General features: G+C 39.3%; 1 protein-coding gene across 4 annotated transcripts; it reads right to left on the bottom strand.

The window, feature by feature from the left end:
• Window positions 1–6249: 6249 nt before the first annotated feature.
• On the bottom strand, window positions 6250–11418 carry plvapa (plasmalemma vesicle associated protein a). Of its 4 annotated transcripts, none has more exons than XM_034555826.1 (7): window positions 10675–11417; window positions 10007–10067; window positions 9170–9888; window positions 8188–8381; window positions 7616–8139; window positions 7255–7312; window positions 6250–6582 (listed from the first exon to the last, which is right to left on the bottom strand). In XM_034555826.1, exons 1-7 carry the CDS (start codon window positions 11068–11070, stop codon window positions 6549–6551), a joined length of 1986 nt encoding a protein of 661 aa, XP_034411717.1. In that variant the 5' UTR covers window positions 11071–11417; the 3' UTR covers window positions 6250–6548. The 4 variants fall into 4 exon arrangements, with proteins under 4 accessions (XP_034411717.1, XP_034411716.1, XP_034411718.1 ...); XM_034555825.1 differs by having other exon boundaries at window positions 7616–8381; window positions 10675–11075; window positions 11246–11417; XM_034555827.1 differs by lacking the exon at window positions 7616–8139 and having other exon boundaries at window positions 8270–8381; window positions 10675–11418.
• Between the last annotated feature and the right edge of the window lie 2562 nt (window positions 11419–13980).

The raw sequence follows: 13980 nt of genomic DNA, 5'->3' as shown, positions 1-13980 counted from the left end.
CATTTTGATTGCCTCTCAGCGGCTCTCATGTTGATGGTAAGCCGGCGGCTCACAACTAACGGGGCTAAAGTGCTGACAGGGCTAATAGTGTTTACCTAAGGGGGAACCAAAGGGTGGGGGCCAACATCTGCAAGAACTCTGTCAGTTGGAGCTGTGCAGAAGAAGACCAAGCAAATCGGGCACCATGTACTAAACTTTGATCACAAGGTCTTTCTTCTCTGCTGATGTAGACATTAAACCACTATGTTTTTACATTGATAATAGTTGTTTGCTGGTATATTAATGTTGATAATCTATTAAACAAACAAAATACAAAAAGTGTATTATATGAGTGAGATGAGAAGCGCAATACCGCCATCTGTTACATAAAACTCTGAAGCCATTGCCATATCTTAGTTAGATTAGTTTAGCAAAAAGAAATAGAAATAGGATGAAATAGCTAATGTTAGCTTGGCTCTTTCCAAAGGTTACGCTAATAAAAAAGACAACAGGAAGTTGCTGCGCATGGCAAATAATAATTTGGGACATTATCCACCATATATAAAGTAAAATGTAAAGGTGTTGGGAGGCAGAACTGTGCCATGCTAACTGTTACCTGTTTCTTTCTGTTACCAGCCTTTGTGCTAAGCTACGCTAACCAGCTAACGGTTGTAGTGTACTACTTGAAACACAGGTATCAATCTACTTGTACACGTCTCTGTCTCAATCTTTAATAATAAGTGAAAACAGTTGATAATACAAGTGCCAATTCCTCAACAAATATGCAACTAATTAAAATACCAAAACCAACGGGCATACATGGGATGTTTTTGGGCCCTGGGGTCAGTTGTCTGCTTTTCCTGGTTTGTAACCCATCCTTGAATGAATCTCAAACGGAGAGGATATTTATTAAAAGAAAGAGGTTGAATGACGGTGGCTTTTCTCAAAACGTAGGTTCCATAAAATCAATGCTCACCACTGAAGTGACTGGTCAAACCACCACAAATAGTCCAGTAGTTTTATATCAACAACTTTATTGCTGAGTTTGGCTTGACAGGGTGCACATAAATACCTCTGTAGTTTGTGTGTGTAAGTTGGTGTGTGCATAGTTTTTGAAGAAGAATAAACAAAAGGAAAACCATTAAACCCAAGCACTGTAAAGAAGGGATTGGCATGCACTGATATGCTTAGTACTGCCACAAGCTAGAACCATGAGGCCACAATGGGGACAGCTTCTTACACTAATACATCTTCAACAGAGAATAGATAACATTATCAGTTAGCAGAAATTAACCATCCAGACATTTAGTTATATAACCCACCGGTAGGACACGTGACTAGAGTTGTGGATTTAACAACAGCCCTCCAGTGGACATATTGTAGTACCTGACTAACCTTAGACTAAATATGGTGTGGTATTTGTAACAATACTGAGAGGTAGAGCCGTAGCTACCATAAACTGTTCACTTTCTGTTTTACTCAGAACTCAAGACAAATACCTAAATATTCTGAGGGCTATTGATGATATTCTGTCTTAGTAAATAATTCTGCCAATTATCTCTTGCTATGCTCAATAGCTGATTCCTATATACACTTTGAAAGGTAAACGGCTTAATGCGAGCATAATTATAATACCATATGGTGCTATATTTAAATGTGCATGTCCCAATTTCCAGCAACGATATATATAAAAACTCATGTTTTGCCCAACAGGATCAGAGTGACACTCATTTGAATTCTTGGGGTCAATTATGCATTCACACCCTCTGCTGGGGACATTGCCCAGAGACAAGTCTGTCTGCCTGTCACAGTTTCTAACCGTCATGTCAGCTTTGTGTGTTGCGGGAAGGTTTTTGGCTGCTTCAAGCACAGCGACCATACAGACTGAGGTCTTAGGGAAGAATAAACTCATGACATCCTTCAAAAATGATGACTGCTAATGAACTTCCTTTATGTGACATGTTGCAAATAAATATATTATTTGATCAAAAGTGGAAAAAACAATATCACTCCACATTCCAGAGCTTCCGCTTCCTCTGAGTTCAGATATTGTTGGCAGCAGCATGAGCATATGGTTATCCAATAAATTCCCCTTATATATATAATAATGAGGGTGACATTAAATTCATGCTTTGTAAATTACCAACCCTTTATACGTGTTAAAAGAAGTAGAACAAGAAGGAAACTCAATTAGGCTACACAATTATGACACTTTAATTTACCTTCAATTCCATCATGGCAATACTCTTCTATGGACAGCAGATGGAGGTAATAAACAGTTTAAAGCTACCAGGGTAGTCAGGCTACTGTCACGTTATTCAAATGTTCTATGTTATATTATAACCCAAACACTGTCTGTTTGGACATGAGATGTGGACCTTACGGTACAAACTAATGTCTCCTCGCTTGCCCAAGATGCCACAAGATCTCAGATGACTTCACAATATGACAGCCTTGATTTAAAAAAGCAAAACTTCACCAAAACAATCATTTCACAGGGGAACAATTAGTTATTAGTAATTGGTAAAGGACAGAAAGGTTTAGTGTTTTAAAGTCAACGTGTTGGCTTCCCAAAAACTATTGAGACAAACAAATGCAAACAATTGTTTGTGACCCATATCGATGGGTATTTTACATATTCCAGTATAGATTTTACGGGCAGAGAACAGGAAAAAATTGTGTCCATAAAATGACAGAAAAATATGATCAGAGCTCATTAGAATGCAGACACCAAAATGACAGAAAAGGCTTTCTAAATGTTTAGTAGTGTAGAGTTTTGATAAAAATAGATGAATGGACAAATCAAAATATCTCCGCTGTTTACATTTTGTCAAATCACTGGACCTCTCTGAGAAAACTGTCAGCCTTGCGCAACTCTTCCTCTGTTAAAACTTGTTTGTAGTTGGACCCCATAGGAACTTAAGAAATCATCACTGACTTTTGAAACGCTTTTGGGATGTTCCACCTGTTTTACTAAATGAAAAGAGAACTGATAACCTCTGAACAATTTCTTAACAGGAAACAGACTATTGTTTGGTCTTTCGCAAAATTGTGTTATTTATAAATGTATTTTATGAGAAAATATTTATTAATACAGGGTCAGAGAGGACATCCTGCTGCTGAGTAGGGTTCCTCCCATCACCTCACAGCTGTCAACACATGTGTTTACACACACTTTGTGCAATGACTGATGTGTCTCAGCAGGTTGGAGGGACTCAACCCAAATAACTGCAGTGGCTTTAGCTCCATTGCTCTTTCTTAGCAGACTAGATGACCTGTGATCCTCCCGATATCCCCGCCTGCAGTGTAGCACCAGAAAGCCTCACTGTGTGATGGATAATCAATTATATAGATAAATAGGACACTGTTGCCGCTGGTCCGGCTTACAGCAGCTCAGCTCACGACATCCACAATGTTTACAACAACTGACACTTTAAGGAAAACGCATTTGTTCCTCAGTAAAGCTTTTTGTTTACACCCATGTCGGTGTAAAAGTGTTGGTGAACTGTATATATATATATATATATGTACTTTTGATTTGATTTTTCATTTAACAAAACTAGTTATATTTCGGTCAGCCGTGCTGTGTTGAATGCTAATTAGCAAATGTTGGCTTGCTCAAATTTGCAAAACTATACCTGATTACATCAGCATTAAGCGATTACATTCCTTAAATTAATTGCAGGCCTAATTGTTCATGTTGGTTGAAATTATTCTACACTATTCACACTGTCCCTACAGCTGTGAAACATAAAAGAAAAATGATAAAATAGAGCTATGAATTATGAGGGGCTACTTGTGAAATGTTTCCCTTAATTTTTGTTCCCTTTCATAGGTTGAAATTCGGACCGCCAGTTTAATTTATTCATTATCTCTCAAAAATCATGTTTTATCTCTATTGTCTGATGGCTTCTCTAATAACCACAAGCCACAGCTGCTGTTGCCATGGAGAATAATCCAGTCAGCTAAAGTTGAGACCAAAATTAAAGTTGAACAGATTTAAGGTGCAAATAAAAATCTGTTTCCTCAATAGTGTAATTTAGCTTCCACTCAACGCTATAGCGGCACACATGATATCATTTTAAACTCAGTGATTGTATGTTTCTTGCCAAGATGCACCTCGGGATATTATGGACTTTAATTAATTAAAGAGCTGTAGAAGAGCTCTAACTGTAAATTACGTGACATTGTCTCTATTGCATGTTGAGGTTACGTGTGGAACCTTCGGACTGCACGATGTGCCGGTAAAACAGAGGCTACATTAATCTCAGGTTACATGAAGTCAACACACATTCTCTTTAAGCAATCAGGCGGACCCGTGTTTTCCTTTCCATGGACATAAAGAGGTCATGGTGAAAGTCAGGGTTGCGCTGAAGGACTTCAACACAAAAGGACATTAGTGCTGGGGAACATTTCCCGTTCACCACCCTCCCCCTCAACTCTATAGTATCTGCCCCCTGATGTCTTTTCCAGCCTGGGCAGCCATGGGACTTGAGGGAGGCTGGGCAGATAGGAAATGCACAGTAAAGAGGGAATTAGCAGCGACAGACACAAATAATTTATAGTTTTGCAACCCCAGGTGAGGAAGGAGGACGTCATCATAAGCACCCGTTCCCTTTCCTGCATTAGGAGAAGGAGGGAAGTGGATGAGCAGGCGGCGACACAATGGCCCCAAGTTTTTGGTCTCAGTGTGGTCTTAGTGTCCGATTCCCTAAAGAACAGGCAGCGTTGAGTTTAAAATCCTAATAGTTAATGTCTAGTTTTGGTTCAATTTGTTTTGCTGAGATGTCAAAATCACACATCAGCATTTTGGGCAATGTCGCAAAACTTATTTTCAATGACAGAACTAAATGATTTATCCGTCAATAATATTACAAGTCAATTGTGTTCAAGATGCATGTCAAACCTCCTCTTTGGACCTTAGTGTAGCCCGATCACAAGTTGATATACACCTGCTCACACAAATAATGTGGTTCAACTGCCAGCTTCAAGACAAGTGAAGTGTCTCCTTTCTGATCTGTATTGTGTTTATTATGTAATATTTTACCAAGTACCCAGTACGACTTTTATATTTTCTAGAGATACATTACACTTTGGAGTGAGATCCAATTTTAATTATTTACAACTGGATGCTTTTTTCCACTTTTCTAGGTTGGTATTTTGTGTTTTTTTCTTTTACTGAACCTATTCTGTGATTTGGTATGAAAAAAAATCTGTTATGGTAATCATTGACCACTGTGTCAGTAAGAACAATGGTCAATTGTGTCATTTGTGTACAGGGAATAAAGAAATGACAAGAATCGACAGGAAAATGGTCAGAGGAAACACCAGCTTCATCATGATGACTTTCCAAAAAAGTAGTTTTAACACGTCCTGTGTTGCAGTCAGTCTAATAAAGTGAATCCAAGAAGCATCCAACCAGTTAACCTTTAATATCCTCACTGCTCCTCTGCAGTAAGCTGCACATCCCAAATGTGGAAAAACACTTGATGTTAAACAAAGGATATCCTTTAGACAGGAAAGAGCTCTCCCTTCGCTCGAGTCTAAGTGCTGTTTTTATTAATTGGCGCCATACACAATACGCTCTCGGTTCTTGAATTAAAAGTGCGTTCCCATCCTTTCACAGTACAACGAACAGGATGTTTGTCTGTTCCCATGATGCTTTGTTTCCCTGCTCCACAGTAGGGTTGTACTGGTAAATAAAGTGCCATTCATATGTCCATATTTATTTCTACACACAAACAACCCTGTTTATATATTTCCACAATAACTTCCGTCTCTTTGTTTTAAAAACCCAGCAAAGATTAAAATTACAATCTGTCTGCCTCTGCCGTTTCAAGACTTGTTTTGGGAAAGGTCAGAGCCCTCATCCGACCCAAGGACAAGCTCCATCCTTTCCCCGTTGTGTGTTCCTTATAAGAGATGTATGGGGATTTTATTTAGGCAATGGATATCCGTGTTCTCTACAGTTAAGTGAGGGCACATTGTTTTTACCAACAGCATGTATACAAGAGCGTTTCAAAAGGTTCCTCCCTTCTGCCTCAGATGGACTGTTCACAGGTTGGCAGGTAAACATAAACAAGTTGAAGGGACAAAGACTCGTTGCCAATAAATCTTGTCTGAAACATTACAGGAGCAGCTGAGTCATTTATAGATAATTAGCTACACAATAGGTGACGCACATGTGGATAAACTGTGGCTTCCGGCTCTGCTTTGGATGGTACGTATTTTAAATAGTTTTGTTTACAAAGACGAGGCAGGTACAATTAATTTACTCGCATTGAAACAAAGCTTTTATATGTCAGTATTTACAGTCTAAAAATACAATATGTGCTTATTATTACTGTATAGATACAAAATTCATATTTTACATTCAAAAGTGCAAAAAAATATTCAAAGTACGGTTCTAAATGTATATTGAAGTATAAATGGTCACAAATAATGTAAAATATATGGTACATTTATTTCTAACATGTGAACTCAATATTAGAAGCTTGCCTTTAGCTATGCCTAATAATGCATTGGAAGATACATCTCTTTTATGTTGTGTTTTTTCTCTGCAAGATGTGCTAACCCAACATTCTGGAGAGATCTTGTTTCTCCCTGAAAAAAGAGAGAAAGAAAGAAAGCAAACTTAAATAATCACAGCTTTTGTTAATGGATAAGTTTGGTGATGTTTTGTATTTTTCTTATTGTTAACAACCCCAACGACTAACAATTATGGTGTTGTTAAAGCCTGATTGTGTTTATTCCGTTGTACTGTACTGTGTAGTTTCACTTTTGTCCAAAAACTATTAAAAACACATGAATGAGCCACACTGGTGGGTTCTATTACATTACAATGAACATGGACACGTGGTATATGTCAAGTCAATCGTGCATCCAGCGAGCTGTAAATACTAACTAGAGCACCAAATGTGTAGAATTGTATTCTGGTTGTGTAACATTTGCTAAAAACTACAGTGTCCTGTTGTTTTAGAAAATAATTTAAAAAAATATAAATATATATATATATATATATATATATATATATATATATATATGTGATGTACGTCTTCAGTGGGTTTGGGGGCTGAGTGCCACAGACAGAGTAGGGAAATCAACTATTGAGAGACGAACTAATACGTTGTTGTTGTTGTTGTTGTTGTTTTTTATGTGATTTGTTGACAGTGAGAAAAATAAAGAATATATTCTACTGTTCAGTCAGCAACAAAACCTCTAGCAACCCTTTCTCGTTCACTCTCAACCTAAAGCTTATAGATCCTTCATACTCACTCTGGGCCAGAGGGGTTGATGATGCGTTGCAGATCTTTAAGGTGTTGAGCAACACTGACTGTTGGTTAAACACAAGACATGTGTCATCACTTGGCCATGATATAAGCAATCAAGCTGCGTTAATTCAATTAGTTACAATGCTACGGATAATATAATAGTAACAATTCTTCTAAGATCTACAAAGACAACAAACATTAGAGCAATTCAATCAAAGTTTGATAACAAATTATTATTATTATTATGGAGTATGAAACCAAATAAAACTAAAACTATACTGTTTTATAATCTGCATGAATCCTAACACCCTTACTTAAAAGATATCCCAGAATGGAAATTATAAATTGCAGACATATATTCTTACTTGAGCCGCCTCCCAGTCCACTCCCAGACGATCCAGTTCCACCACTGTTCCCAGTTGATGGTCCTCTCCCTGTTCCACTTCCTGGCTTACTTTGCCCTGAGTTACTGCCCCCGAACCCAACCCAAGGAAAGTTGTTTGACCCACTTTTATTCGTCGACCCAGTCGACCCAGTTGACCCAGTTGACCCAAAGCCTGAAGAGCTTTTCACATTTGATCCTGGCTTATTAAATCCTAAGCCAGTGGCGCTACCTGTCCCAGTTGATCCTGGTTTATTGAATCCTAATCCAGTGGCGCTACCTGTCCCAGTTGATCCTGGCTTATTGAATCCTAACCCGGTGGAGCTACCTGCCCCAGTTGATCCTGGCTTATTGAATCCTAACCCGGTGGAGCTACCTGCCCCAGTTGATCCTGGCTTATTGAATCCTAACCCGGTGGAGCTACCTGCCCCAGTTGATCCTGGTTTATTGAATCCTAACCCGGTGGAGCTACCTGCCCCAGTTGATCCTGGCTTATTGAATCCTAACCCGGTGGAGCTACCTGCCCCAGTTGATCCTGGCTTATTGAATCCTAACCCGGTGGAGCTACCTGCCCCAGTTGATCCTGGCTTATTGAATCCAGTTGATCCTGGGTTTTCTGAGCCAAGGCTCAACCTACCTGTCCCTGGATTACCAAGCTGACCCCCACTAGAAGAGCTGGATCCACCCAAGCCCCACCTAGACTGAGACTGTGTACCTGTTGAGCCTCCTGGCAATCCACCAAACCCTGTCTGAAATAAAATGAAGAGAAGCGTTAAAATGAGGAAAACTCATTCTAAACCACTTGTTAAAAAAAGAATTAACATTATATGCTGCAACTAAAGATATTTTTAATTAACACAAAACCGGATTATGTTGAATAACATGTTCTGTTTTACGACACACCATAGAGCGTCATGTCTAGGTGCTAAATTTGTCCACTAAAGCAGACAACTGACATAAATAGTTCATAGTTCTCACCCTTTTGCCCTTTATTACTTTACTTGCAGACAATTTCCCTCCCTCACCTCCTCCTCTACTCTTCAGCTCGATCATTTTCAACAACCTGTCCGGCCGCTTTGATTTCCTGTATATTGTCCAAGATGTTAAGATCTAAGGGCTTTGTTATTGTTTTAGTATTTCTACAGGTGTTATATCAGCAAAGATGTCTTCTGGCACTGCAGAGACAAAATATTACTGACAACAAAGCTTGAATAAGTGCGCAAAATCACCTAATTATTACACAAATGTATCCAAATCATTCTATATAACAGCTGTTTTATATTTAAAGTCAACAACTATGCAATATAACAATACCCAATATAGTATATGCCAGTGGATACATTACAATGTGCTATATCAGAGAATCTCCATCAGCATTCCTTGCATGTAATATCTGCTGCTGGTAATACAATGCATGAAACTATCATGGTCTTTTCTCAGTTACTGGCCAAACAGCGTCACTAAAAATACTGCTGCATTAACCCCTGCATAGCTATCAACGCGTTCACGTCATCAGCCATTGCCCTTTTCTTCTTACCTTAGGCATGCAGGACATGTTGAGCTGCTTGAATTGCTCTGTAAGGTGATCCATTGCTCTACTTTTATACTTGACATTGTTGTTAAGGACTTCTATCTCTCCATTTAGCTTCATCTTGTCCATCAGGAGTCTCTCCTTGTCCTCATCGTGTTTCCCCTGAAGCTTGTGTATGTTCTGTCTGTGCTGCAGAATCAGGCCTGTACGGTTCGTGCTGCACCAGCGGTAGTCGTCAGACAGCCGCCAGTTCTCTGCCTTCGTGCGGCTGTTCTCAGCCTGGATGCCTGACACCTGTTCTCCCACAACATTCAGGTAACGCTGAAGTTTGTCCTCCACATCCATGGACAGGCTGGTGCAATTGGTGCGGATCTGCTCCAGGTGATCCCTCTGTTTCGGACAGGTGAGCTGGAAGGCGATGTGTGAAGGGAAGAGGGAATTGATCTTCTCTAGGAAAGCCTTGGAGATGTTGGAGATACCACTCAAGGACTGGGAAAAGTCATCTTTGCATTTCTGTTTGAAGAACTCCACCTCCTTTTCATGTGTGGATTTGTCTCTCCGCAGACGGATGACCTCCAAGTTAATGATGTCCCTCTCTTTGGTAGTCTGGTCCATTTCCATCCTCATCCTCTGGGCTGTTGTTGTGAAGTTGGACTCCACAAGCTCACGCCCAGCTTTCAGCCGCTCAGTTATCAGGCCACAGTTACATCTGTCTGTAGGTTGAACTGTTCAACAAAACAATTACAGAAAAAGAGAAAATAAGTAGTCAAATAGATCTTTCTCTAAATGGAAGCTGTTTTATCATTGATTTTGGGGTTTGCACTGAAGAAACTTCATACTTACATGTGGTTTGGCATCGGGTTCCTGTGCTCTCGCAAAGTAACAACTTAGTGTAGGACTGTTGCTGTTCATGTGAGTCAAAGAAGAAGGTGTTAAGGGATTTGTTCTCAGCCAGTTGTGAAATGTATATAAACAGGAAACAACAATCGGTAATTTACTGTTTACCATGGTCATTAACCAAGATTATTATGTTTACACTGTCTTACTCTGAAATGTGGGTTCAACACTAAAGTAGTACAATAATCTATTGGGTTGCCTCTTGTTCTGAAAACTATAAAAGAATATCTCAGAACTACATTTTATTTATTGAAAAACACTCAAATAAATGTAAATTCAGAGAATAATCAGTGGTGTAAATATGCTTTTGAAACCAGTATGACACTGTTAAAGCTCTTTAGATCATTGAAGCACTTCTTTAATCTTTATCTGCTGAGGCTCAACTTGACTAAAGCCTGCAGGTACTTGAGAGCTATTTTTTCATCTCTAACTTAACTTACATTAACAACAGTTAGTGAACTATACTAACACAAACATACACACTTTCATTTCTATGGCTGTTGAAAGGTTCTACGGCTTCCGAATAAGACAAAGAGGATAAATTACACGGGAAATGTAGTCGTACGTACAGGAACGTGCATGTTAGACATAATGAAAAGGCTTAGCTTTCTTACCAGCTTCTTGTCCATATCTTGAATAAGGATCGCTGAGATGTTGGAGAAGTAGCGGAGTCTGACCAGGTCCCAGTCATTACGGGCTTTCTCAGTCAGAGTGGTGTTGAGTAAGTTGGTCAGGTTCTTCCTCTGCTGCCTCAGGGCCACATTTTCTATTGACAGTCGGCTGAAGCTTTCTTCTAGGTCCTGGATGCGTGATGTGGACGCTGAGTCTTGCGTCTTACCGTAGACCAGAAAGAGCACAAGGCTAACTATGATAAGAGACTGGATGAGCGAAGAGAAGAAGAAGACAATGCGCATGTAGTAGCCACAACTCTTGCCCTTTGACTGGTACTGCATCTTCTTTTGGGCCTGCGGCCTCGACTTGGAGACCTGGGAATAGCCACTGCTGTACATGGGTGCTGATGGCAAAAGGATTAGGGTCAGAAAAAAGTGATAGAGCTCGAGGATTACGATGAGTGGCTAGCCGAGTTCAAACACGGTCCATCTCTAAATCAGAAGACAGACAAGTTCTCTCTCGGCACTCTGCAATCTAAATGATTAAATAACTCAATGCTGAATAATTTCAGACCAGCGGGTGGATATCACACTCCCTTTGTGTAAAGCGTGCGCTTCTTCCTCTCACAAAAGCCAAGCGTTCTACCGCCGTGGACCAGACGTTTCCTCTCAGGAGTGTTGATAACATGAGAATTGATCAGATTGTGAGTGAGGTGTAAACATGTGTAGGACTTTATAAACTCCTCTGGCCACACACTTCCCATGATGGGAAGTTGTCCTGGACTCAGCCCCCTCCCTGCAGAGGCCATTGCCCCACAACATTGGCTGCCTCTCCCTCTTCAGATGTTATCAACAGTAATTAGCAGTGTGCATGCAATCCACAGTGCATACGCAAACACCCTGAAAAAAAAACACCCTTGTGTTTATCACGTTAACCTATTCCAGTGTTGAAAAAGATCACCATATTAAAAAGATAATATTTGAGATTTTTTAAATCAGCCTAAAATGTCATTTATATTCATTTAGTTTTGAGCAAATTAGTATAAATCTTTAAAGGGAGAATGCAGAATGCTAAATAGAAAAGTCTCAATTTGCTGTTATTGATAAGGTGACCTTTACACTGACAACACCTTTGGTTTTCTTCTCAAAAAACGGCAGGCCATAAAGAGCTCACTGGACTCACTGTGCCAATTTTTTTTAATGGGATCATAAACAGCTTTTCCGGTGCCCAGCAGGCCAGGAGGACAATGGCTCATGTTGTTCTCTGACGTTCTCGTTCAGTGGCTCTTTGATGCCCCGAGTCTCAGTCCAACATGATGACGTGGGTGAGCTGCCCTCCGTCTCACAGGAGACACATACACAAAGAGAGACTAAGCACTTGAAAATGAGACTGACAGTAACAGCCACGACTTTTTCCTGCCAGGAATTGTTGACGTGCCAGGCCTCATCTTCATAGGAAGCAGTAATTCCTAACGATTAATGGCCAAACATTAATCGACTTTTTGGAAGAGATCCTTGATAAAAGGCGCAGAGAAACGCAGGATATCAGAGACAAATACAAGAAATAAGCTGTCACATTGATTGAGTTAATTGAGGTTGAAGCAGGTTGTTTTCTATCGCCACTTCTAAACTTCCCCAGACTTTTACAGGGTTGTTGCCGACCTGACAGACACAGCTCTCTTTAATCAGTAAGAGGCTTGTTGCATAATTCATACGCCTCACTAATGCCTCATTTCAGTTAGAGAGGTCTCATGCAATGAAATAACTATTTTTGTATTATAATGAAAGAGTGCAATCCATTCTACTTTACCAATTTATGTCCAGCAGACTTAGCACATGAAATAAAACGTAAATACAAAGTTTGACTAGGAGTTCACTGTCAGATATTGAAACGGCGATCGTGAGGTTAAAATATAAAACAAATCCAGTTAAGAGGTGCTGCTTTATTATCTCAAAGAAGCTCTCTTCTTCAGTCTATTAAATCATTAAAGCAATAAACCAACACAACATGGAACTGTCATTGTGTTACACTTTGAGCTACTTCCAAAAACAAGTCTGCCTGTAGAACGGATATATGCAGTACGGAAAGGATATAAGAGCATCCTGTGCAAAGGGTGGCAGCTCTGTAATTCTGCACACCATCTGTGCTCTCGTGCACTTTGAGATGAAAGCTTCTGACAATGTGCGCGCATCAACAAGAGAGAGCTGAAATAGTCAAATACACTGCTGCACATTTATTCCCAGCTAACATTTACGACTTTGCCATGCAGACCGGTTTTTTTTAATGTGCTGATATTTTGTAATATTTGCAGGGTCAGTTTTGTTTGTGCGGCTGAAAGAACAAAAAAACAACAATGAAAAACTCAACAGCAACACATATTTCCAGTGAAAACATCCAAATTACTCTTGATAATCACAGACTTCACTATTAACACATTTCTAGATTTCTAGATGTCTTCACATAAGTACACAAAGGCATGTTTTCAGTCTGCCAATTTGATTATCTAAAATGATCTTTTAAGAATTTCAAATGATATCATGTGTCTAAAAGCAAACTCACAAGCATACTTGTAGTAAGATCATACAACCCCCCCCCCCCCCCCCCCCCCCCCCACACCACCACCACCACCACCTGAGATGATGGAGCAATCTACCAGGAGGGGAGTTACATTAAGAGTTCAGGACCCTTTACATCCTTTGTTTAATACATTTGATACAGGGTAAGCACCACAACAAGAAACATCTTGAAGAGATCTTTTATTCATCTTGCTAAACAAATGAAAGGGATTTTATCAGATATAAGTGACGTCTGCAGTTTTTATGATGTATATTTAATATATGTAATATTATTCATATTTTAGTATTCTATACCCAACCATTTGGCACGCTTATTACTTCTAGCTTTTTAAAATGTACAGATGGCAAAGGATGCTTTTAAGTGTATGCATATCTGTGAAGCAAAAGACAAATTGCAAATGGACAAAGTTGTCCAATCTATCCGGTCTAAACCCCGCACAGATAATTACATCTTTCTAAAGGATCCATTAATGTGTTTTTGTATGTAATTTATTCGATTTAATGTTCTTTCTTCTCTGGACCCTGAGTCTGTAATAAAGTTTAATTTATTCATATATATTTTATGAAAGACAACCTTACATTGACCCAGAAACAGATGAATAGCAAAGTTAATAAAATGGTAAAAACTGAACATGTTTAGTTTCTTAACAACATAGCAGCAGTGGCATATCAACTTACATTTTTAACACAAAAAATATAATTTTAAGAGACGATACTGAAGCTGTTTGTGAC

Source organism: Cyclopterus lumpus, chromosome 17 (genome assembly GCF_009769545.1).
Source record: "Cyclopterus lumpus isolate fCycLum1 chromosome 17, fCycLum1.pri, whole genome shotgun sequence".
Taxonomy (NCBI): domain Eukaryota; kingdom Metazoa; phylum Chordata; class Actinopteri; order Perciformes; family Cyclopteridae; genus Cyclopterus; species Cyclopterus lumpus.
The sequence above is the reverse complement of the archived record's forward strand: the minus strand, read 5'-3'. Positions and strand labels throughout refer to the sequence as shown.

Excerpts from the sequence above, each read along its gene's own strand:
- plvapa (XM_034555825.1), bottom strand. The coding sequence starts at position 11,070 with ATGTACAGCAGTGGCTATTCCCAGGTCTCCAAGTCGAGGCCGCAGGCC. Across the intron at positions 8,382-9,169 it reads ACATGTCCTGCATGCCTAAG|ACAGGGTTTGGTGGATTGCC; the intron begins GTAAGAAGAAAA and ends ATTTTATTTCAG. Across the intron at positions 7,313-7,615 it reads TGGACTGGGAGGCGGCTCAA|TCAGTGTTGCTCAACACCTT; the intron begins GTAAGAATATAT and ends TTTAACCAACAG.